The 26,865-nt window shown below is 40.7% G+C and overlaps 2 protein-coding genes across 11 annotated transcripts in view; both read right to left on the bottom strand.

Moving 5' to 3' along the window:
• Nucleotides 1–166: 166 nt before the first annotated feature.
• On the bottom strand, nucleotides 167–7,734 carry EFCAB10 (EF-hand calcium binding domain 10). Its single transcript, XM_036892384.2, has 3 exons — nucleotides 7,484–7,734; nucleotides 1,420–1,584; nucleotides 167–1,313 (listed from the first exon to the last, which is right to left on the bottom strand). The coding sequence occupies exons 1-3, from the start codon at nucleotides 7,590–7,592 to the stop codon at nucleotides 1,222–1,224; spliced, it is 366 nt and encodes a 121-aa protein (XP_036748279.2). The 5' UTR covers nucleotides 7,593–7,734; the 3' UTR covers nucleotides 167–1,221.
• A 13,069-nt stretch (nucleotides 7,735–20,803) lies between these two features.
• ATXN7L1 (ataxin 7 like 1) overlaps nucleotides 20,804–26,865 on the bottom strand; it is a 224,426-nt gene continuing 218,364 nt past the window's right edge. For 7 of the 10 annotated variants that reach the window (XM_036892387.2, XM_036892388.2, XM_036892385.2 and 4 more), the window contains one exon: nucleotides 24,193–25,761. In XM_036892387.2, the coding sequence (XP_036748282.2) occupies nucleotides 25,720–25,761 (42 nt within the window). In that variant the 3' untranslated portion in view covers nucleotides 24,193–25,719. Of the gene's footprint in view, nucleotides 22,954–24,192; nucleotides 25,762–26,865 lie in introns of those variants that run through there. The other 3 variants (XM_036892386.2, XM_036892393.2, XM_036892398.2) reach the window with 2 other exon arrangements.

Raw genomic sequence — 26,865 nt, 5'->3', positions numbered from 1 at the left:
ATGTTTGTAATTGAAGTTCTTGTATCTAAGTTGGAAATTCACTGTATTTCCCATGAGAAAACACAGTATGAGATGGTGACTTAAATAGGATTGCTCTCATTTCCACAAATGTCTTTCCAGTTAAAATGCCTCCTAGTTCTGTTCCATGACACTGGGCAGTCTTTTCTTTTGGATCAAAGATTTCAGGCCAGAACACTGTGCTTCAGTCTTCCCATGGGGTAGAGAATGTAATTAAACACTTTTTGTTTAATAGTTATGAGATTAATGAGATGGGAATTTTAAACTTACTTTCTTTCAACTTTTTATGATTTCTTGATTTAATAAATCTCAGAGTAAAACTTTTTAAGAAATTGAGCTAGATTTGCTAGAGGTTTTCTACAAATAACAAATTTTGTTTCTCTGACTTAGCATTTAGTTAGTATTTTCATGCTGTAATACCTCATATCTAAATTGTCAGGCTGGCATGCAGCCTATACTATAATAAACATTAACTTTGTGATAAATAATTTTGAGAAAATATTTTGAGAGTAGTTCCATTATTCTCTTTTTTTACAGAGATTTCCAACTAGTGTATTGAGCTCAAAGCTTTTCTGTTTGTTCTCCCAGCAGAATGGGGCTTCTGTGCCTCATTCTTTGAAAACTGGAGTTTCTCATTGAGAAAAGAATGAAGCTGCCTCTGGAACTTTCTAACTCCAGCACCTTCTCCTGCACCCTCTAGGCTTAGAGACTCAGCCCTCCCTGTCCTTACTTTCTAGTCAGCTGCAAGTTTCCAGGGAATGAAATGTTTCTATGAAAAGGTAGTAACCTCTATTTTAAAAGGTACTAATCGTAGTGATTTCCCTTACTTGTGGAATATAAAAGCAAAACAGAAGGAACAAAATAGCAGTAGACTCATAGACACCGAGAAGGGACTAGTGGGGAACAAGGAGGAGGGGCTGAGGGGGGAATAAAGGGGCACAATACAGGTTAGTCATGGGGACAGTCGTACAGCACAGACAATAAATAGTTAATGATTCTGTAACATCTTACTCATTGATAGATAGTGACCACACTAGAGGGGGTGAGAATTTAATAATATAGGTAACTGTTGAACCACTGTGTTGTATATTTGAGACCAACATAAGATTGTATATCAACGATACTTTAATAAAAAATAAAATGTATTAAGTGTACTTCAAAATCATGCCACGTTATTTCAATATTTGTCATGTAAAAATAAACTTACACTTCCTGCCTGAATTTATCCAGAGTTATTCCACATCCATCATCTTTCAAACCTTCATCTTCATTATAGAGACCCAGGGCTTTTAGGGCTATAAATCAGAATGAAAAGAAAGGAAAATTTACAGTGATAATTATTTTCATCTAGAGAAAGTTATGAATGATGAACTATTGCCTCAATTTATAGAACACACTCACCTTCTTTGTACTGCACAAATGTTATGGTGCCTTTATTTGAGGTGTCCATCATCTCAAACATAGCCACAATGTTAGAGTGGTCCATAAGGAAAGGAAAAGACACAGCTGTTACTCTGGCAATTCTCAACTGTTCCAACAAAGATATTAAATGCTCTCTTGGTTTTTCTGTAAAAGAATATTTTCAATTCTTTCTGATAATGAAATTAAAATATGTCATAAATAGAAATTGTCACTTAACAATTATTAAATACCTATTTCAAGGTGGTACTAGGCACTAGGCATACAGGTCTTGCGTGCAGGAAAGGCAAGATATTTGACAGTTAAATATACAAGTGCTCCAACCCAAATGATTGAATAAAAAGGCCAGAGATTGGACCAGGGCACTTTTTTAAAAAGCTCCTCAGGTGATTCTAATTTGTAGAGAGTTGAAAATCAAAGAATGAAACAGCATGAAGCAAGAAAGAAGGTGGCCAGCTAAAAGAAGGGATAAAGTATAAAGAAAACCAGACTCTTGGATTAACATAGTCTTCCAAATAGGAAGCATAGATGTTCATTTCTAACATAAAAGCAGTATTTTGGATTAACAAGCTTTTATTTAAGCAATGTGAATAAAATACGATCAATTCACTTTCCAGAAATAATGCAGGTCAGTTATGATTAAGAAGCCAGAAGAAGTTTAAGATGGAGCAGCTTAGGTGATGAATACCACTCCTATTGCTGCATCATTTTATTTCAATCCTAGGCTTTACATATATGTATATATATATACACACACACACACATATGTATGTTAAATACACAAGTATACATAACTCTTTTTAACAATTTGTCACTTTGAGAATATCATACATACACCAAAACAGAAAAGTATAATGAACCCATCACCAACATTTTAACGTTGTGTTAAAATTTGCCAGTCTTATTTCACTACAGTCTCATGCAGTTCTCTTCCTGTGTTATTTTGAAGTAAATCACAGCAATCATATTTCTTTAATAAATATCTGCATGTGTATTGCTAAAAGATGAGGACTCCTTTTCTAAAAGATGTAATTGACATGTAATATTGTGTAAGTTTATACAACATCAATTTGATACATTTATATATTATATAATGGGTATGCCATCTTAGTGTTAGCTAACACTTTTATCACATCATATAATTATTTTTTTGTGGTGGGAATAATTACGATCTATTAGCAAGTTTGATGTTTACAATATAGTATTATTGTCTATAACCACTATGTTGTGCATTAGATCTCCAGAACTTATTTATCTACTAGTTGCAAATTTGTACCATTAGACTTGTCTTTTACTCCCTACCTCACCCCGCCACCATTCTACTCATTGTTTTAACAAGTTTGGCCTTTTTAGACTCCACATGTAAGTGATACCACACAGTATTCACTTTCTCTGTCTGACTTATCTTACTTAGCATAATGTCCTCAAGGTCCATCCATGTTGTTGCAAACAGCAGGATTTCCTTCTTTCGCATGGATGAGAAATATTCCTTTGTATATAGACCACACCTTCATCTTCCATTCATCTGCTGATGGACACTTAGACTGTTTCCATATCTTGGCTATTGTGAATAATGTTGCAATAAACATGGGCGTGCAGCTCTTTCTTTTCAATATCCTGTTTTCTTTTCCTTTGGATATACACCGATAAGTAGAATTGCTGGAGCATATGGTAGTTTTATTTTTAATTTTTTGAGGAACCTCCATAATGTTTTCCATAGTGGCTGAACCAGTCTGCATTCCTGCCAACAGTGTACAAGGGTTCCCTTTTCTCCACATTCTTGCCAACACTTGTTACCTTTGCCTTCTTGATGAGAGCCACTCCAACAGGTGTGAGGTGATTTCTCCTTGTGATTTTGATCTGCCTTTTCCTGATTATAATAAAATGATGCATCTTTTCATGTACCTGCTAGTCATTGGATGACTTCTTTGGAAAAATGTCTGTTTAGTTCTCTGCCCATTTTTTAATTGGATTGTTTATTTTTTTGTTATTGAGTAGAGTGAGTTATATTAACCCCTTATCTGATATATGGTTTGCAAATATTATCTCCCATTCAGTCGGTTGCCTTTTCATTTTCTTTCTTGTGCAGTACAGAACTTTTAAGTGTGATGTAGTTTCCACTGATTTTCGCTTTTGTTGTTTGTGTTATGGAGGTCATATCCAAAAAAAAACTTTGTCAAGACTAATGTTGAGGAGCTTCTTCCCTACATTTTCTTCTCAGAGTTTTATTCTATCAGAGTTTATGTATAAGTCTTTGATCCATTTCGAGTTAATTTTTGTGATTGGTGTAAGACAGGGGTCCAATTTCATTTTTCTCCTTGTGGTTATTTAGTTTCCCCAACACCATTTGTTGAAAAGGGGACTCCTTTTTCATCTTACCACAATACCATTATCACAATACCATTTACACATCTTAAAAAGATGCTTAATAGCCTCAAACAGCCAGGCTGTATTTAAATTTCCAGTTGTCTCATGAATTATGAACATTTTTGTAAAAATAAAAAAAGTCAATTTAAATACTTTTATTTAAATAGGGCTCACCCACTGTGATGTTTTAAAATCTCTCAGTGCCTTTTTGTACAAATTTTTATAGACTATAGCAACCAATAGGTTTTTAAAGGCAGTCACATCATGTACATAGTCCTCTGTTACTTTTCCCCTGAAGTGTGTATTAAATTCAGGAGAGAAAAGGCCAAGTTTGAATTTCAACTCACATCTCTTTTTAAGGCTAAAATAAGTAAATAATGCTAATGGAACTTGGTGTGTTACTTGGATGAAGGCTTATTGCTGTACATCATTGAGAGAGACTACATGAGATGCTATAATGTTTCTGTCTGGAGTCTAATTTATACTCCAGCTTCTAAAATTGTTTTGAAAATGCTTACAACAGAAACATATATAACAAAGATAGAAACTTTTTAAAACAGGAAGGGAAGTTCCAAACGTTGCTAACCACCTGAGTTACGTAAGTATCTGCTGATAGTGACAAACAGTTCTTCAGGGCAGGCAAACCTCAAATCAACATCTTAATAATAATAGCTAATACTTATAGAGCCCTTACTATGTGACCAGTACTGTCAACACTGCCTATAGATTCCTTCATTTACTACCTACAATAGTCTTTACCCAAGACCACACAGTTAGAATGAATCGAGGCAATATGCTTCTAAAGCTTACAGACTGTACCATGCTCTACTAACTCAAATATGGCAAGGGTCTGCAACCCTCAAGTCTAGTCAGTCATGATGGTCTATCTATCTATCTATCTATCTATCTATCTATCTATCTATCTATCTATCTATCTATCTATCTATCTACTTAGATTACCTTTCCCCATCATGCTTTCTATAGGAGAATTCTATTTTTGCCAGATTGGTTCAAAGCTTTGTATATTGAAGGAAAAAGACAATTCTTGAGGTATTAAGTTGGTTGACATAATAAAGAACTTGAGAGAAAAAGGCCAGGAAGAGAGCAGGAGACTTAAAAAGCCTACAAATTAAACACACACACACACACACACACACACACACACAAAGTACCTAGCACAGTGAATTAGAAAAAACCAACAAACCCCAAAACAAACCCACTTCAAGGCATACGACCATCTGGAACACTAGGGATAAGATCAAAAGACAATCCTAAAAACTCCCAGAAAGAAAAATCATGTTTTAAATACAGATCAAGAGTCTGGTGATGTCATGACTTCAAATTTCTTAAGAGCAACACTGGAAATTAGAAGACAACAGAGCATACCCTCAAAGTTCTGAGGGCAGCATTTTCCAATCGGGAATTGTATCCACCTGTTACCATCCTGATGGTTGAGCACAAGTAAGACATTGCCATACATGTGAGTTCTCAAAATATTTACTGCTCAAAGTACACTCTCTCAGGAAGACACTAGAGGTTATGTTCTACTAGAGGAAGGGGAGAAACGAGAGAGTCCAAGTGCCATAAAACAGGCTCAGTACAGGAAAGAGGTGTAGAGATTTTTAGGATCAGAGTGCGGGAAATCCCTGATCATTAACTGTAGAACCCGGCAGCTGAACTCAGTCCAGACTGGAGCAAGAAGACAGAGAGCTGGGGGAATTAAAAGGGGTGGTGATGACCTGATGGATATAAATGTAATAAGAGATGATCTGTGTGCAAAAAGAGGATATGGATGATTAGTGATAATTACACAGAAAATTTGAGCAAATATTTAAAATGTAGTATTAATTTCAGGGAAAACAGCAAAGGAAATACAGCATACAACATGGATTAGCTGTGGATATTTGCCTAATAATAATGTAAATTCTGAATACTGGTCATAGCAAAACTGTGTTCTAATTTTACTGGGAAGGTTAGGGAGAGTGGGAGCAGGTAGAGTTGTGTATGTGTGTGTGTGCATAAGCACACGTACCCAAGAGAGCTAAATTTTCATCTATAGTGTAAGCTAAATCTAAACCTGGGAGGAGGGGGGGCATTAAGAAGTAACAGATAAGTCTGTGATTTAGAAATATCAAGTTAAATAGCAAAGTAAATAGCTATAGGAGTTGAAAAGAATTTATTAAGCACAGAGGGAATCTGGGCTACGGAGGGGAATGTTGTTATTCATTACAAGTCTTGGAGTGCTTTTTGATAATAAGCTATATATATACATTTGATATACATAGACTTTGATAAAAATCAAAATGAAAATTTAAAATATATATTGACAAATGTTCTTATATAGTGAATATATCACTCATTAAGTTGGGGAAAATTAAAGTTAAAAATTAAAATTCATCTATATATAATGAACATTAGAAGTTAGTATGAATGTAATAACACATTGTTTTGAAAAACCAAATGCCTTAAAATCAGGCTTTCAAGAATAACAGTTCAGTTACTTTGTTGGATATTTTAATAATGATCCATATGTGTGTGTGTGTAAGTATATCTACATATATATACACATATAATATATACACAGAAATGAAGCTGTTATTGTTACATCTAACAGCAAAAGACTTTTCACCATCACAGTACCAAACACTAGCAAGAAATTAATTACTTTTCCAGGAAAATTAGCTTGATAGCACTCTACCCCCAGGCATTAAAAAAATAAAGTGCATTCCTTCCTACTTGTTTTTTCACTCTCCAAAGTTGCATTATCTTTCAAAACAACTAGAAAGAACTTTTTTTATTAAGGTATCATTGACATATAATTTTATAAAGTTTTCCATGAGCAACACTGTGGTTATTACAAAGAACTACAGAGAACTTGATCACCCTCTACTTGATCATATTGTTGAGTAGTTTGTGGCAAAGCCGGAATGTTTGGTATTTCCATTTCCTTACATGGTGGCAAATGGATAACTTGGCATTCTGCACACTCCATATGGAGGCCAGCAAGTTATAATTCTGCACCCAGGGAACAAGGGCAAAAAGCCATTTTCACCTTAACATAACTTTTAAAACACACACCACCCAAAAATTATGAAATGATTCAAACTTTGTAAGGGGGCCAAATGTTTTAAAAAAAAATCAATAAAAGCTGTCTCTTCAAGAACATAGTCTTACCCTGTCAATTGCTGAGATCCCTTACTATTCACTCTATGAGGTGAGGGGTAGTACTTGCTTGCCAGGTATAGGGATGATTTATATTTTCTTCATTTAATTTTTCCCACTTTTCCATGAGACCGGTCGTATTATTCCCACTTTCTAGAAGAGGAGACTGAAGTGCAGGCTCCTTTCCAAACTCACACAGTACAGAGGGGTAGAGCTGGGGGGGCGCCAGGCTCCCGGACCTGGAGCCTCCCTCCCACCCGCTGCGAGCCCCGCACCTGCGGGAGTCCCACCGCACCTGGCTAGTGGTTAGCATTGAAAGCCGGTCAGCAAGGACTTGTTTCGTGGAATGCCACAGAGTCAGCTGGCAGCAGAAGGGCTCAAGCGGCAGGAGAGTGTGCGTGTGCAGACAGGGAGCACCTGGGGGGGACGCAGCCCAGTGCTACCGGGCATTTCTGGGAGCCGCTCCTTGTGGGGAGACGGGCGGGAGAGAAGGCCGGGTGGTAGGCAAGTCTCTTACCTGGCCGGAAAAAGAGCAGGGAGCTGGTAAGATAGTTTAGCAACTCCATAATCCGATGCTTTTCCAAGTAATTCCTGGCCTCCACCTCCCTGCTGCCGCCAGCCTCCATTGCGCCGCGTCGCGCCGTTGCGCGGCGACCAGGTAGCGTCGCGGCCGTGCGGCCCCGCCCCTCCGCCAGGCGCGGTCACGTGGCGCGCCGCCCTTGGGCCGCGACCGGGGCGCTCGGGGAGTCCTCGCAGGTGTGGGCTGGCGCCAGTGTGGAGGCTTGAGGGAGGCCAGTGCGGATCCTGTGGGATTCTGTCCCTACCACCTAGTTCGGGACCTGTTGGTCCAGTGAGTGAAACCTCATAAGCTAATGGCACAGGATGACCTAGTAACCGAGGGAACTTGCGTAATTCTGGGGATGTCCCAGCAGGAAGACCTGAGTAGCGACTTTGGGGTGAGCAGCCTGCAGCACAATGGGGGCAACGGTAACCCGTTTTCTCTACCGGATTGTGCGTCAGGAGGCATGCCTGGATCCTTAGCTCCAATATCTCCGTTTGCTGCTCAACTAGACTGCCTGGAGCTGGTCTTAAGAGACAGAGACCACCTCTCAGTTTTGAGGAAGAGTCACGGAGTAAGGTGGGATGCAGGTGGCCAGGAGGGCCTCTACCGAGTCTTCGTAGTACCTGTGAAGCTAACCTCTACCCTAGGACTTCTGTCCTGAGTGTTGGGCTCTGACACCTGTGCCCTCACCCTTCACCATAGAGTGAATCCGGAACAGGTGCTACAAAAAAGGAAAGACAAATGGCCAATCCGTATAGAAAATATTTTCAGCCTCCACAGCAAACCTGTAAATTAATTAAAACCACAAGTAAATGGCATTTTACATCTACTGGACTGGTAAATATTAGGAAGTTGGACAATACCAAAGTGCTGGCAAGAATATAGTGTAACAAAACGGTCATGATGGGATGAATTAGAACATCATCCACCTTGGAAAACAATTTGGAATTATCTTGGCAATATAAACATGTTTCTACACTATGATCCAGAAATTCCACTCATAGAGCAACTCTTGTATACATGTACCAGGAATGTGTACAAAAATGTTCACAGTGGCACTGTTCATAATAGAAAACACAGCAGCCCAAAGGTAATCAAGACTAGAAGGATTTCTAAAAACTGGTGTGTTACACAATGGAATACTATAAAACATTGCAAATGCAAATACTATAAAGGTACTTGTAACAAAATGAGTGAATCTCAAAAACATTGTCTGGAGAATGAATGTATGCTGTATAAATCAATTTATATGAAGTTTAAAAACATACAAAACTAAGAAATGTGTTGTTGATAGATTCAAATATATGTAGGAACTCTGTTAAATGCAAAGGAATTCTACACACAAAATTGAGCTCAGTTTTTGCCTTGGAGGTGAGAGGAAAAGGAATGGGTTTATGGGGAACTATCCTGAGGACCCCAGGTGTAATAGTAATGTGATTTTTCATTACATGAGTGGTGGGTTCACAGGTGCTATGGATTATAATTCTTTATACCTTATATATATTTTATAAATGTTTTTTTAAATCTCAGCATTTAACAACAATAACATTTAAGCAGTTGAAAAATAGAAGTTAGAATGTGGATCCAGAAGGTCAGGAGACTGTACCAAATCTGAAACAGGAGGCAGCTGAGGTGCTGTGGACATAAGGGACTGAATCTTCAGGGGATGGGTCTACCCTGCGAATTCTGTGCCTTGAGCATGTGGGAGAACTAGAAAAGACTTTATGGCCAGTGGTTGGGACCTGGAGCAGAGAAGTATAATGCTCTTTGTTTTCAAAGTCTAGAGAGGGTGTTCCAAGGAGGCAAGGAACTCATTCTCTGAAATGACTAAAAACTATGTGCCCAAGTTTGCAACACAGCTTAGGTTTGTAAGAATGAGAGTACTTCAGGAGGTTGTAGGAGAGCACTTCGCAAACTTTTTAGCAGCAGAAACCTTTAAAGAAATCATACATGGAATCCCCACATGTGGAAGAGATAAAGAAAGCACAACACTGGGATTCACATAAAATGACAGGGTCCTATTATTGCAGCTATTTTAGCTGTGCTTTTCTCACAGAGGCACGGCTGGCAGCCTAGGTGATGCTAGTGACAGAATTCACTGGAGGCTCAGGAGCCCTGGCAGAACTAAGCTGACAAGGCAGATGCATTACTCTGGGGCCTGTGGACCTGAGGGGCCCACTCAGACCCCCAGTTCCTGATGGGTTCCAGGGAGAATTTGAAAACTACTGATGTGGGCTGTTATTCTTCAGTGTGTTTGGATCTATTCTTTGGGGATTTGCTTTATGTTCCCTGATGGAGGTGTCAGTGTAGCACAAACAGCAAAGCCTGTTATGTGCCCTCCCTTCCCCCAAATCATGATCACCTAAATGCTTGATCCTTCAGGGTTGACCAAAGATGTCTGATCACTTAGGAAAGTGACTCTGGCTCAGCACAGCAGAAGCCAGACAATGGCAGGGAGACTAAAATTCATAGGGACCCCTGCAGTGGGGACAATGGCTACAGGACCTGAGTCACAGCAAACCACAGGGGGCTGGTCATGGTGTCCTCTGACAGACAGGTCCAGGGCCAGCATGGCCTGCGAAAAACAAAGTAAAAAATGTGAAGAACAAAGGTTCTTCATGGAGGAAGAGAAGACTGTGTGTCAGTCCACTGGCAATAGTGATTTCTGCTCAAGACATTTGATCTTCTTGAGAACTGCATTTACTTTACAAGTTACCCAGTCCCTGAATAAATTGCACTGCTCTATGAACTAGAACTTCAAATGACACTGAAATTGCAACAATCGAATTTGCTCTGCCCAGGAAGTTAGGCTGAGAAAGCAAATTGGACCCTGCTGCTGTCTTCCCAAACTGCTGATTATCTCTTCCAACAAGCCTGGGTGCATTGCATTTGTTTGCTCAGCACTCCCTCTCACAACATACCTCCAGCCCCGAGGCTCTGCTTCGCCTGGAAATCATGCTAAAGAGAAGGATCCAGATGCCACCTAGTGGAATCGGCTATTCTCTATGGATGCCATCTCTTAAGACAATATGAGGTTAATTAATCATCATCAACATCATCATCCTAACATTTCCTCCACTCCATGTCCACCATCTCTTATTATTTCTAATTCTGCCAGTGGTTTAGGAGAGCAATTCAAGGTGGAAGGCTTTCACACAGTGGTTCTCAATCAAACTGTAGGTTAGAAGCTCCTGGGGTCCTGTAAAAGTACTGAGGCTTGGGCCCCATTCCAGGTCCATGAAACAATCTCTGGGGATAGGGCCTGAATAGTGGTAGTTTTACTGTTGTTATTTTCAACAACTTTACTGAAGTATAGTTAACACTTAATGAACTGCATATATTTAAGGTGTACTCTTTGTAAGTTTTGTTTTATGTATACATCCATGAAATCAATGCAATCAAGATAAGGAACATATCTATCATCCCCCAAAGTTTCCCTGTGTTCCTTTCTGGATCCTTCGTCTCAGCCTGCCCCCTCCATCACCAGGCAACTACGGACCTGCTATCTGTAAATACAGATGAGTATACGTTTTCTACAATTTTATGTAAATGGAACCATGCACTATGTAGGTTTCTTTGGATGGGGTTGCTGGCTTGGTGTACTTCACTCAACATAGTTTTTTTTTTTGAGATTCATGCCTGCTATTGCTTGTATCAGTGTCTCATTCCTTTTTATTGCTAAGATTCCATGGTACTGACATACCACAATTTGTTTATCCATTCACCTGTTGATGGACACTGGGTTGTTTTCAGGGTGGAGTGCTTACTAATAAAGGAGCTACAAACATCCATACAGATCTTTGTGTGGATGTATGATTTCATTTTTCTTGGTAAATATGTAGAAGGAGGATGACTGGATCGTACAGTAGGAGTGTCTTCAACTTTTTAAGAAACTGCCAAACTGTTTGCTACAGTGGATGTACCACTTTACATTCCTGCATTGGTACAGTTATTAAAGGTTTCCCGGGTGATCTTAGAGGACAGCCAGGCCTGAGACCATGCATGAAGGCAGCTTGTGACACTCTGGGAGTTGATCAGGAGTCCTGAGAACCTAGGGTCTCCCAGCTTGTGCCTGGTATGCTTGGCACGTCTCACTGGGATCTCCTGGGGAGCCCTTTAAAAATAGTGGCTGTACCATACAACTTCACTTATACATGGAATCCAAAAAACAAAACAATGAACAAATAAACAAAAGCCAGAAACAGACTCACAAATATGGAGAACAAACTGGTGGTTGCCAGAGGGGAGGTGGGTAGAGGGGTGGGCGAAACAGCTGAAGGGGATGAAGAGGTACAAACTTCCAGTTGTAAAATAGATGAGTCACAATCAACTATAGTCCAATTAAAAATAAATAAGATAGATTAGTTGGGGGATGAACCGTGCAGCATAGAGAATACAGTCAATAATACTGTAATAATTTTGTATGATAACAGATGCTAACTGTACTTGTGGTGAGCATTTTGTAATATATATAACTGTTGAATCACTATTTCATATGCCTGAAATTAATTTTATGTATCAACTGTACTTCATTAAAAAATACATCATCTTTCCTTTCACCTCTGCAGAGAATTGGATGTAATTGCTCTGGGGGTGGGGATGTAGGGGTGGGGGCTGTTTCAGGCATCACAATTTTTTAACAGCTTCCTGGATGGTTCTAGACCACAGTGGCGAGCCATTCCTGTTTGCCTAGGACTATAGGGGATCCAGTGCTGGGAAACTTACAATCACAAATCCGGGGAAGTCCGAGGTCAACACTTTGTCACTCTATTTGTGCACCACTAGCATGAAGAGCTCGGGCTTTGGTGTTGGATAGACTAGTCAATCTGCCTATCGGCATGGAGTTGGAGCTCAGGGTTAGTGTGTGTTTGGGGGTAGAGGGCATGTATCAAAGGGCAAGTGAGGGTCATGAATGGCCAGAACAGACTGTGGGCTGATTTCTTTTCTCCATTTTCTGTTTCAACCAGGGACAAGTCAGAGATGCCTCAGGTAGTTTTGGTTGCTATTAAAAAGGAGGGAAAGAGATATCCAAAAGACAAGGAACAACAAATGCTGGAGAGGATGTGGAGAAAGGGGAACCCTCCTACACTGTTGGTGGGAATGTAAATTAGCTCAATTGTTGTGGAAAGCAATATGGAGGTTCCTCAAAAAACTAAAAACAGAAATACCATTTGACCCAGGAATTCCACTCCTAGGAATTTATCTGAAGAAAACAAGATCCCTGATTCAAAAAGGCATATGCACCCCTATGTTTATCGCAGCACTATTTACAATAGCCAAGATATGGAAGCAACCTCAGTGTCAATCAGTAAATGAATGGATAAAGATGTGGTACATATACACAATGGAATATTATTCAGCCATAAAAAGAAAACAGATCCTACCATTTGCAACAATATGGATGGAGCTAGAGGGTATTATGCTCAGTGAAATAAGCCAGGTGGAAAAAGACATGTATCAAATGATTTCACTCATATGTGGAGCATAAGAACAAAGAAAAAAAACAAAGGAACAAAACAGCAGCAGACTCACAGACTCCAAGAAGAGATTGCAGTTACCAAAGGAAGGGGGTGGGGAGGGAGAGAGAAGCAGATTAAGGGGCATTGTAATTAGCGCATACAATATAGGTAGGTCACTGGCAAGAACAATGTAGCAAGGAGAAGATAAGTACTGACTCTATAGCATCTTACTACGCTGATGGACAGTGATTGCAATGGGGTGTGTGTGGGTTATGTGATAATATGGGTGAATGTTGAAACCACAATGTTGCTCATGTGAAACCTTCATAAGACTGTATATCAATGATGCCTTAATTAAAAAAAAAGACTTTACAGATCAATCAATAAAAAGCATTAAGTATCAAAAAAAGAGGAGGGAAAGAAATATAAATCATAATTTTTCTGAGCTGTTAACAAAGGTGAGGCAGTGTGCCATTAATAACTATGGGGTCTTTGGCAAAGCACCTAAGTTCTCTGCCTCACTTTCCTCATGTATATAATGGGTATAATATATCTACCTCACAGGGGTTGTCTTGAAGACTGAATGAGTTAACATATGTAAAACTTAAAAAAAAAAAGACTGGACATGTACTAAGTGCTATATAAGTGTTCACTAATGTCTTAACAGCCTTGTTAAAATGTGAAGAAGGGGAAAATCATGACTAAACACAGTCCCTATAACCTGTGTCCATAGGCTGTCCTACTTTGTTACATACTGAAGGTTTTTGGCGGGATAACATTTCAGATTTGGTGTTGCAATTTAAAAAAACTATAGGCTCTTGTTTCTGTGTGGCAATGTAGGAATGCACTTAAAGTTCTGCGAATCATAAGGGAGACAAAAGTTTGGAGTATGATAATTTTATTTTCACCAAGATGTTTAACTGGTGAGCTGCATTTTTAGTGTGAAAAAAACGAGCGCAGTCTGGTAGTGATGCTGTGTTAGTCTCTGTGTTAGGTAGGGCAAACCCAGGAGCCCGTTTTAGCTTTGCAGCTGTGATTTAACAGGTACACTGGGTTCTATGGAACTTGGCTCTCTAAAGTTACATCTCAGTCTTTGTGAACTGGTAACATTCAATTATCTGAGATAGTGAGCCATCTGCTCAGGAGCTGTGTCCAGCCTTTCCTCATTCCTCATCGACCTAAAAGAGTAAAAATGCTAAAAACACCTAGAAATACTAATTTAAATCCATTTTGAAAAACATGAAAAGGGTAGGAAATATGAAGGGAGTGGTTATAGTACAGAGGATGGCAGGGAAAGATTGGGGCAATGAGCTAGTGCTATGGTACCCCCTTTACAGGGGTACCCCAATTACATCATTAAAATTTTTTAAAATTCTGAAATAATTTAAGACTCACAAGATGTTGCAAAATAATACAAAGTGCTCCTATGACTCCTTCCTTCGGCTCCTCCCAGTGATAATGTATGTAACCATATAACATCATCACTGTTGAGTCAGGAAGTCAATACAAATTAGGGAGTATTGGGTACAATACTATTAATTCAGGTATAGATAGTCTCATTTGGATTTCACCAGTTTTTACATGAACTCTTTTTTTTTTATCCTGTTCTGTTTCATTTTTGAGGCTCCCTCTGTATCTCAGAATGTCATATTATAAACTGAGCCTAAATTTAGCTCCCATCACACCAATAAGTTCTGTTTAAACAAATGAGGTCCACCAAATTGAAGCCCAGGACAAAATTTATGAACATTCTTTGAGCTTCTAAATTATTTGCATGAAGGATGACCTCAGATGATCGCCTATTTACACACTTTACACAGGGAATCAAGGACCCTTTCCCAAAAGGTCTCCCCATTTACTAGCTATGTGATCTTGACAAATTACTTGACCTTTCTAAATTTAGATTTTCTCATCTGCAAAATGGGGGTCATAATCTCACCTAACTCGTAGAGTCATTGCAAGGATTAAATAAGAAAATATGTGAGACATGGAGTCAAATGTTACTAGTTTACTACCAGCACCACCCCCGCCTCCAGGACTACCCCCACCACGACAGTGGGTGTCCCTGTGTTTTCAGCCATGTTCGTGATGTCAGAGCAGTGCAGGTCTGACCTGGAGCCGGGAGTCTGCTTGGGTTGCAGGCCAAAAGTCTTTCCTCTCCTGGTAGCCAGCAGAGAACAGGGCCAGAGGGTATGGTCTTTCATGGCTAGGGGGTGGCCAGGTGGAATACCATCGTCTTCCCTGGCTGAAACTGAGGATGCCTTTCCCAAAATACTACTGCAGCCCTGATCTCAGACTTTAGGTGCATCATGGGATTGGTGGGCCTTTGTGGGTTGTCCAGCAATCTAATCACCCTTGATATTATGTTTAAATGGAAGAATGTATTAGATCCGAATGAAACATTTGGAGCACAGCCCACAGAGTGGAGACTGCTTATACAAAAATGTAGATAATTTCTTGTGTATTATTTTTGAAACCAAGACATCCACTCTGCCCAAATGTCCTTTTTAAGCAGAAAAAAGTTTAAAAGAAAAATTTAAAGTGGTAAAAGTTGATTAGAATTGGTCATTTCCAAGGGATTGCAAGTTCTCTTTTTTGGTTTTACTAATGGATTAAATTATTTCATGTTGTTTATTGTGAATTAATACCGTGTTGCTGGTCATGAGCACGCCTGTTGCCCTGGCCAACAGCAGGGTGCACTCGAGCTGGCTGGCCCATGCTTACAAGAGTTGGCTGAGCACCTGTCTTCCCCTCCGTGCGTAGTGAGGTCATGGCAGTAGCTTGAAATTGGTTGGCCATGTCGGGTTTATTAACATCGCAGACATAAATCAGCACATGTGTTCCTGTCCCCGCCAAAGCTGATGTTTGATATTTGTCAGCACGCCACTGCCCCTTCTTTTTTTAATTCAAGAAACATTTATTGTATGCTAACTGTATGCCTGCCTGTTTTAGGAACCATACACCATTGAACAAAGATAGCCCCTTGGAACTCCAAGGTGATCCTTAAAGATAGATTTGAAGTCCAAAGAAACATGAAATATACATGCTTTTGAATGAAAAAGCCCCAAATGTCAATGTAACCCATATGGAAATCCATACCAAACTTTACCAGCACAAAATCTCCATTAGGAAAGTCCTCCTGGGAAGGAGAATTATTGGTTTTTTTAAATTAAGGTATTATTGATACACAATCTTATGAAGGTTTCCCTTAAGCCATATTGTGGTTTCAACATTCACCCATATTATCAAGTACCCCCCTATTGCAATCACTGTCCATCAGTATAGTGAGATGCTAGAGAGTCTTGTCTTCAAAGGAGGATTACTTTTAAAGCCATCCAGGCATTCCTTTTTTTATTTTATTTTGCTATCATTAATATATAATTACATGAGCAACATTATAGTTACTAGACTCCCCCCATTATCAAGTCCCCACCACATACCCCATTACAGTCACTGTCCATCAGCGTAGTAAGATGCTATAGAATCAGTACTTGTCTTCTCTGTGTTATACCAGGCATTCCATTTTTAACCACCTGTAGGAAAGTGGATTCCTCAGCTATTCACTGCAATCAGTTACATTTGATCACTTTCAGTTTTCCTCTGGTCTTGTACCCAGACCGTTTAAGCAGCCAACCCCAAAGCCAAACACTGTACTCTGGTAAACACAGATGTGAGATCACCTAATGGCTTCAATTTTTTTCATAATTTTTTAGGTTTCCAGATGTTATACTTGCTTAAGTTCTAAAAATATCAAAGCAACACCCACAAATTATAACAAGTTAAAATCCTCCAGTTAATGATGAAAAGAGAGAATTTTGTGCCTCATTCCACCAAAGGTAACTTTCTGTGCTGGGCCTGTATCCTTGAATCCTGAATCTCATGTCCCATTCAGTTTTTCCAGAAAATAACCTGCAGTTCCCTGTTGGGGGATGGGCAGAAGAGTAGCCACTTGGGCTGCTTGTGGGAGGGGAGGGCTCTCAGGGGTCTAACAACCTTATGTGAGACTTTCAAACACCCCTTCCCCATTTTCAGCCCACGACTGTACCCCCCCCACTACTGCCTCTGGGGGATTTGGGGAGAAAATGGTCTTCTCATTAATATTCTCCTCAAACTACTCTGTAACTTTCTTTTTTCTGCTAAGAAAATTATCACTCCCAGTCTGCCATTTACCTCTTGTGTCTGTGTGTAAACTTTTAAATTACAAAATTTGTTCATTTCACAGTGAAATGAACAAAGCTTAATTATACAACCTGATAAATATTTCACCAATGATTATGTTCACTTAACAATCTCCCAGGTCCAGATATAGAACACTTCCAGCACCAGAAACCTGCCTTGTGCCCCACAAGGTAACAGCTATTCTCTAGGTCTGTCTGTCTGTATTCGTGGCTTTAATACCCCAAGGTTACTCAATGCCAATTCATTAATTAAAAGTGTTGAGGAATGCTGGGCTTAGCATGGACCTGGTGGGGACATCCTCCAAGTGCTTGAAGGTGAGTACCGGCCAGAAGCGCTCTCTCTGGTTGCTGTCCAGCCTGGGAAGGCCGTCCTCCGCCCAGTGCTGTGCAGCTAGCCCCTATCAAAATGTTCTTGGTTCATCGAACTGCCCAGAACCAAAAGACCTGTAAATATTCCAAATAAGAACAAAAACATGCCGCTGATTCTTTCCAGAAGAAGCGCCCCAGAATCATGTTGTTCCTCCCCATTCTCTTCATTTCTGTGGGGCTCTGCCTTTACCCTATCCCAATAATGTGCCAGAACTGTTACCCTCTCCCTGCCAGCCCCCAGCACCACGTCTGGGTTGGTCGGGGACATGGGGGAGAGCGGAGTGGCAGGGAAGGAAAGGGTTAGGGATAACACAGGAAATCAGATAGGGAAGTGAAGTGAGTGGAGAGAAAATGAAAATCTGAATACAGGCTGCACAAGCTCTTATATTAATAGTGGCTTCCACAGTACTGGCTCATGTTACAGAAGAGACAAGCATTTTTGTGATGATGTTTGCTTTGATTAAAAACTTACTGAAATATTTAAGGCAAAAGCAGAAGCCCAGAAAAGTTCTAAAATTCTTAAATTGAGAGAGCCTTTCCAATGTTAATGGCCTTAGATCAGATTTATATTTTGAAATGTCACAATAAACGCAACTTTTCCAAGCCGTTGGCAAGCTTCCCACAGTGATTCTGCAATGACTCGGACTTGTGTGCGACTGATTTGGTTTCTGAGGCATTCAGCTTTTTTGTGCCTTCCTCATTTACTTTTCTACTTAAATGGCTTATGAAGATGTAATGAATAGAAAATAAACTTTTTAAAATACATTCCTGGAAACTTTGCTCAGAAACATGGATACATAAAGCCTGCTTCTCTGGAGTAATTCCAACCAGATCAGAAAGCAAAAAAGAATCCATTAAGCAAGTAGTTACTGCCTTGCAGGAAAGATAAAAAAGGAGAAGAATGTTTAAGTATGGTAAACTGAATTTCAGAGACCTGAGTAAACCAACTAGGAGACAAACAGAATTTTAAAACACCTTTATGGAAATATCCACAGTGGCTTAGAAGTCTGTAGGTGGAGTTTATTTCTCTAGGAGGCAGTGAGGTGCAACAGAAAGAGCACGAGATTGAAAAGAGAACAGGTGTGCCCATCAGCCAGCTCTGTGGACTTTATGCCTCATTTGACCCCCTGCCTCTTAGTTTCCTCACCTGGAGAAGAGGGTCCTGAAGACAACTTCTGGTTTTCCTACTGATGCTCCAGGCCTAGGACTGGTTTGGAAAACGCTGAATGTATAGGCTCCTTTCAAAATGGAGCTAAAAGCCGCCCAGGCCAGCGCAGTGAGGGGTGGCCAGTCACGGACAAAGCTCGGAACCAGTGGACTAATATCATCATTGGTGCTGGAACCATCACACTGACCTTTTGTGACTGTGGATAATCCAGTTGTACAAACATTTATTTGCAACGTGCTTACTATGGGCCAAGCTTCAAATCTGCTTTTCCTGTGGTTTTCTCTTGTGCACAATAGTGAAAATACTCACTTGGGCCTGAAGCAAAATGAGAAATTTGCCTTAGTTTGCCTGAGAGCCTTGACTCCAAGTGGTCTATGTCTGCCCGTGTTGTGCTCAAACCATGACTGTCTTCTCCATGCCAGGACCTTGCTTGCTTTGATCATGAATCTAAACGGTGCTCTCAACATTGTATGGCAATCCAGTTTCATTAGTAATTTGATTCTTCCTCTACTCTCCTCAAACTTCTCCCAAGCTCTCGTTCAACTTGCCCCATGGTCACTGGAAAAATGGAACCTTCAGTCAGGAATTTCCTCATCTTCCCAACAGGGAGTCTACAAACTGACTTCTTCATTTCCCTGGAGGAAGTGTCCCTCTTCCTACTTTTAAATTAGTTAAGCAAGGGGCCCATTAGGTTAATACAGCTTTAAGGTGCTGATGCTCTATGTAAGCAAACTAAAATCTAAGTTGTAAATGCCTCAAGGTTATGAAATCACAGAGCTAAGGACCACCAGTCACACACAGCCAATCAATAATTTCCTTACTTTGCTTCCACCTTTTCTCTATAAGTCTCTCCCCAAGCTCCTGTCCTAACCGCTTCTGGTTTGGCACTGCCTAATTCAAATCCATTTTTGCTCAAATAAACTCTTAAAAATTGTAAGATGCCTCAGTTTATCTTTTAACAATACAAAGGCCAGTACCTCCATGTGCGTTAGAGTTCACCCCCTCTTGCCTTCTCAGGGATTTTCCTTCTTTGATCTCCCCTTTCTCCTGCTTCTTCAACCTCCCTCTTGTCCCAGTCTCCAGCATAGGAATCACAATCTACTCTCTTCTCCCTTGAAAAACAAAAGAAACAAAAAGAAACAAAATGCAAATACTCTCTTATATCTTCTAACCTTCTCGATATTTGTGCCTACACGACCGCATTTCCTTCAACTCACTTCCAGCCTGGCCTCGGCCCTGGTATTCCATCACACCTGCTTTGCTGAGGTCACTTTTGTGGGTGGAATAGTAATTTCCCAAAAGATATGTCCAAATCCTAATCCCTAGAACCTGTGAGTATGAATTCATCTGAAAAAAGAAGTAATTAAATTAAGAATCTTCAGAGGAAATCATCCCAGATTTAGGGTTGGGCCCTACATTCAATGACAGATTCCTTATCAGAGAAAGGCAGGCAGTGGGAGATTTGAGACACAGGAGGAACACAGGGGAGCAGGCCACGTGAAGATGGAGGCAGAGACGGGAGTGAGGCATCCAGAAGCCAAGGCAGGCCAAGGACTGCTAGCAGTCACCAGAAACCAGAAGGGCAAGGAAGGGATCTCCTCCAGAATCTTTGAAGGCAGTGCAGCCCTGCTCGATTTTGCACTTCCGGTCCTGAGAACTCCGAGTAAATTTACAGGCCTACCTCATTTTACTGCACTGAGCTTTATTGGCCCTAGCAGATACTGTGTTTTCACAAAGTGAAGATTTATGGCAACCCTGTGTTCAACAAGTCTATTGGTGCCATTTTTCCAAAAGCATTTGTTCACTTCATGTCTGTGTTATATGCTAGTAATTTTGCAATTATTTCAAACTTTTTCATTATTATTATTATATTTGTTAACAGTGATTTGTCAATAAGAATCACAACTTGCTGAAAGCTCAGATAATGGTTAGCAATTTTTAGCAATAGTGTTTTTAATTATGGTATGTACATTGTGTTTTTAGACACAACCTTGTTGTTCACTTAATAGACTAGTGTAAACATAACTCTTATATGCACCGGGAAACTGAAAAATGCATATGAATTGCTTTATTATGCTATTTGCTTTATTGCAGTGGTCTGGAAAGGAGCCTGCAGTACCTCTGAAGTCTGCCCATATTTCGTTTGAAGCCGAGTTGTGGTGATCTGTTATGGCAGCCCTAGGAAACTAGTAGTTACCGAGGATCTCCATGCTGCAAAGCCCCAGAGGAGACCATCTTATTTTCCATTTTGCAGTGATATTTGACTCAGTTGACCGTTCCTTCCTTGAAACATCTTACAGTCCTGGCTTGCAGCAAACTACTTTTCATTGGGTTCTCTCTGCCCTTTGTGAATGCTCAGAGTTCTTTGCTAGCTTTCTGCTTCTACCTAACCTTTAAGCATCTGCTCTTTTCCCCTACACACTCTCAAGTAAACACATCCATACCTGTGGCTCTAAATATCATCATATACTAAAAATGCCCAAATTGATGCCTGCAGCATAGACCCACTGTTGGTCATGTGTATACCTGCCTTCTTGCCATAGCAGCATGTGCATCACAGTAATCTGTACACGAGCAAATGTACATGCACAAATCCAAACTTCTGCTCTGCATGAAACACCCCTCCTGCACGGCTCCAAAAAGCCCTTGTCTTCCTCTTGGTTTTCCACAGCTGAAGAAATGTCATCTCCACCCACATGATTGCTCTACCAGAACCTTGGGATCTATTCTTCCCCTAACTCTCACCTTCAATTCCTAAACAAGTCTTGTCAACTTAATGTCTTGAATCCATTCATTTCTTTACATCCACTGTCAACATCTTGGGACCACACAAACATTGTGTTTCACCTGGCCTCTTGCAATAGCTTCCAGTTGATTCTGTACACAGCAGCTGGAGTGATCCTTTTACAGATTAGCTCAGGTCATTCCCCTGCTTAAAGCCTTTCAAAGGATTCCCACTGAATGGAACACAAAATCCAAACTCTACGAGGCCCTTTGTGACCTATCCCTGCCTTCTGTCCATCTCTTTCCTCTTGGTCTGTCTACAGTGGATCTTCATTAGATGCCAAGAATTTACCAAGCTTTTCCTACCTCGGAACATCTCTGCCTGGCATTCTGTCCCCGCCACTGTGTGTCTTCAGCTCACTTCCTCAGAGGAACTCCCAAATAGTACCACTTCATCCATTTTACTTTGGTTTCTCCTGTAATTTTCTCTTTCATAGAGATCAGTTCTTTCCACCATACCATTTGCCATAATCTGTAATTACACATTTGATTGTGTGTTTATTTACTGCCTCCCCCACTGGGTTGCTTCCAGAAAGGATCTGGGACTCTGTTCTCATCACTGAGCACAGAGCACCTAGCTCAGGGGCAGCCACAGACAGGGTGCTCCATAAATATTTGTTGAATAAATTCACTCTCTTCAATTTCTCAAATGTGTTCTAACAGGAAGTCTTGTCTGGTGAGAATGCTTTTGTTCAAAAGAAAAAAAGGAGCAAAAAAAAATTCAATTTTATGAAAACCCAAAGACTGTTTTACAAACATATAAATTATTTTATTTACAAAGCCATGTTACAAAAAAAAAAAAAAAAGCAAAAAAAAAAATTACAATCGCTCGCTGGAGAATGTCTCCAGGCCTGGTACTGAACCACGGCAGTATCAATAGATACATGTTTGTTCTTTCCTTTTTAAAACTGTAAGCCATAGAATTTACTATTTACACCTACTTTAGACATTTATTCTGCTCGCAATATCACAGGCATGGAATGAACTCTCTCTGATAGTGCTAATACATCAAGGTGCGGGACAAAGGAGGAAAATACTTAGTGTTACAAAATATGGATTGTAGAAAAGAAACCCACTCCACAAGTGAGGCATTTGTTTAGAATGTTTGGACATGCTTTTTTCAAAATTCTTCTGGAAAAGGTTCTAAAATTGGTAGTAGGAAAGGACAAATGAGCAGGTGCAAATTCTTGTCTGTGCAACAGTTATTTAATATACCCCATGACTGACCAGCTACGTAAAACCCACAGAGTTTTGTTAAAGTGCCATGGGCTGACAGCATAACAAAATATAAGGTGTAAATAGAAAATTTCTTTTTTTCCTTTTTTAAAACAAGAGTTCACTGAGAATCAGCAATAATAGAATATGCTGTATAAACTATTCTCTACAAAGGTTGATCAGCATTATTTACAATTGGTACATTAATACAAAAGAAGGCATACACGTTATCCAAGTCGCTTTTTTTTATGGCTGACAGGTCTACGCACTGCGTTATGCTTAACAACCAGAGCTTTCAAGCCTCTATGGCTGGTGACAAGTCATGATATCTTCAGGCAAATGGGGCTGTCTGCAGTCAAGGGGCTGAGTGGGGTGCAAAGAACAGAAGTACCCAATAGGTATCACCCTAATAATGCTTCCTAGGCTGGTCCAGTTGAACTCCGTTAAAACAAACCCAAAGAAAACCTTTTATTTGCATTCCATTTTTCAAGCTGTGAGTTTTTAATACATTGTTATAAAGTAAACCTGTGGTTGATTGTGAAGGAAGAAACACCGTGGGCTTTCCCTTTTTGCTCAGTTTTCCAGAAACGTCCTCACCTTGGTCAGAGCCACTCTTTCACCAAGTAAGCAGCATTCAGTTGGGGGAGCCTCTTTATTCCAGCTTGCAATTCAAGTTGTAGAGAGCTACATTTAAACTTATTGAATTGCTCCTTTAGTCTCTGTTGAGACATTATTTCTCAGAAGCAGCCACTTAATCTCTCAACCTTTGTTTTCCCTCTCTGAGTGTTAAGAGTTTATAAATCAGAGGGTTATTTTGTTGCTGAGATTTTTGTTTTGTTTTTACTCCTGCAAGTTTTACAACTCAAAATAAATTATAAAAAAAACAACAGACTTCTAAAACCGAACGAGACAAAAATTGTGCAAAAATAACAAAGATATGTACATACTTTTCAGTCTGAAGAAATGTACAATAAAAACATAATTCAAAGGACATTTTAAAAATATAAACATTGCTTAAACTTTCCTAAGTTTCATAATGTTCCTGAAACTATTCTGGTCAGTTAGCTCTGTAATATAGTAAAACATAAATTATTACAAAATTAACACTATAAAAATTTACTTTAAGAATATCTTCTAAACTTTTTTCAAAGGGTCTAACCTTGTTTATAATTTCTTAAACATTTATAAGTCTTAAAATCTGCTTAACCTTTTTTTTTTAAAAAAAGAAAAAGTAACAATCTCCCCTTCAATTTTCAGTCTTTTTCCCAAGATGTAAATAAACCAGCATTTAAGTGCACTTTTAACACTGTAGAAAGAAAAATGAAATCATCTGAACTAATGTCCTGGTACCTAAAATCAACTCCTGATTTAAAAAAAAATCTTCATTTTATATTAAAAATTTTAGTAATCTAAGAAACACTGTCAGTGCAATTCCATTGATGCAAATCACTCCGTTTGCCTCCCGTTGTTGCAAAATCCAATCTGTCGTGAGACTCAACAGTAGTTTGATCTTTGGGTTGGGGGGGATGGGGAAGAAAAGGAAAACTTCAGGGTAGGTATGAGGGTTTGCCTCCAGCTGCAAAACTGGAATTCCTTTCTGACTTGGGGATGAAGCCAAACCTCCGAGTATCTCTGCCATTAGATGGTATAGTTACATGGTTAACAGCACAGAACACTTATTTTAGACTGTGAATTCCTTTCCTGATTATGATTCCCTATGGGAGCTTATGGTATTGCTGTTTCTTTCAGAACTCCAGTTTGAGGTTTATACCTGTAGGGCTCCAGCTTCTTTCTTCCGGGTGGCTCTTGTTCACTACGTAGTAGCTTGGCCTTACCGCTCCTTCCTGGGGTGGTTGCATCTGAGCAGGGACCTCTGAAAACCTAGGTGATCTATGGACATGCGATTCCACAGGCCCTGCGTCCCAGGGCATGGAGGTAGGTGGGCTATGTTCGTATTTATTCCCACCTGGCTTTGACACTTGACCCTCCATGGAAGCTTTTGCTCAGATTCTTCCTCCCCGCTGCTCCTTCTCCTCTGGCCTGGCCCTGGAGGGCAGGCTGAGAACTGCCCTCATCCTCAGTGGCTTCCTTGCCTCGCACGTCTTTTTCCTTGGGAATCCCCTCTCTGGCTTGCCCAGCTTTGGGTCCCTGTACACAGCATCCTGGAAGGGTTTGCAGGATGAATACCTAAAAGCTCAGATTACCACAGTCACCCAGCTTGGTTACCATCTTTTAAGGACTATCCTCCCATCCCCATGTTCTGCTTCCTGCCACCTCCCAGACCTGTCCTAGCCCATCCCTGACCCAGTATAGCCTGGTGGATCTGCACAGCTGGACAGTGGTACTGGGTAAACAACATCACTAAGTGGCCACTGTTCTTCATTTTGCTCATAGCATCTGGCCCGCCATGTGGTGCATGTAGAAACCTGATGAGGGCACCTGGTCCCCCTCCAGCTCTGCTCTCAGCAACTCAAACACAACAAGCTCTGCCAGCAAAGCCTCTAGCCCTGCATGCCATCCAGAGCACAGCTTGTGAGAACCAGCTCCTTCTGATGGGGGAGAGGGTAGTGAGCAGCAGGTAGGAGGAGATGGAGGCAATGGGTGAGGGACAAGGAAGGGAGCACTGCAGGGCTCAAGTTCAAGAGCGTCAGACGATGCCCACCAGGAAGGGACCTTCCCGCTCTCTGCTCTTGTGGCTGGAGCACATGAAGGTGCAGTAGCGGCATCTGAAGCTAGAGGGGTGACCCCCAAACTTGGAAGAATGTAGACACGTGGCAAATGAAAGACAACGGAAACAAAACACTGGTATTGTTTTCTGTAAATCTCAAATTCACGTTCCTCGCCTTTTTCTTCAAAACTAAAAATTGGTCAATTAAAAAAAGAAGAAAGGCCAGAGCCAGTCAGGGCACAGGAATAGACTCTCCCCCGCCGCCCACTCCCCTCCCTCCTCCTCCTGCCTCGGCCTCTTGGGGTGGGCTGGTGGCCAGGCATTGATCTGGAAGTGGCTTCAAAGTCTTGTTATGGAAGAGTCCTTATCCTGCCCGTTCTGTTCGTGGTCTTCTAGGAAAGAAAAGAAAAGAAGATTGTTTCAAAACCATACTTTTGGGGTTACCCATGAGAAGTCAAGAATGGAGGCTCAGTTTTCTGATCTCTAAATAAAAATAATACCTCTTGAGGGTCAGCAAAAGGCAGCTTTAATGAGCCAATGAAGTGATGAGTATAAAGGACTCTGTCAATGTCAGGTAGCCAGAAAGAACCTAGCTGTGGAGGAAAGCACAGGGACAAACCCTGTGGACGTTCATGGTGGGGGCTCTCTAGGATGGGAGACTGGAATGATTGATTGGTCTTTGTTTTTTTCTCTACAAATTCACCTTTCCCTACCTCATCTACAGACAGCATGGATAATTCTTTAAGAAAGAAAAGTTGGGTGATACATAGAAGCTTTGGAGGTGGAGGTTTAGGGCTCAAGTTACTTAGCCTCTTAGTCCAGTCACCTTCATCTGTAACATGAGAGTAATCATTTGTCCCTCACAGGGTTGTTAAAAGGCTCACGTGTATGTAATGTATGTACAGGGCTTAGCACAGCCATCTGCAGAGAAAGTGCCCAACAAATGGCAGCCATGGTTGTTCTTACTACATTTGTTAATGCCAGCATGGTGGGTTCCCACAGGTGTGCATGGAACTACAGGCAGGGTGAAGGGTCATCTCCGCTAGGCCACCTGTGCTGAAGGCCCACCATAAACAGGCCGACTGCTGGGGCACAGACACCCCCCACCCTCGGCCCCTGGCACAGAGAGTGGACTGCAGGCACTCAGACACAGAAAGGGACCTCCTGACTCAAAATGCTGGAGACACCCTCCCTGATATGGATCCAAAAACCATTTTGCTGTGATTTTCACCCAACTCTATCCAAGATTTGTGGGGAATCCCCAAAGGCCAAAACACAAACACACTGCAATTTGGTGTCTATAGAACTTTTGGCACAACCCAGACAATGTAAGACAGCCACGTATGACATGTTCCAATCATGTATGACATGCACAACCCCATCTCTCTGGCCTCCCTGGGTGCACACATACTCCTTTTGAGAAAATCATTTATACCCTGACCAACGTCACACATCAGTTTACAAAAAATGCTAAATCTAGCCTGAATATTCCCATG

This window comes from Manis pentadactyla, chromosome 7 (genome assembly GCF_030020395.1).
Source record: "Manis pentadactyla isolate mManPen7 chromosome 7, mManPen7.hap1, whole genome shotgun sequence".
NCBI lineage: Eukaryota > Metazoa > Chordata > Mammalia > Pholidota > Manidae > Manis > Manis pentadactyla.
This window is presented reverse-complemented; position numbering and strand designations above follow the sequence as displayed.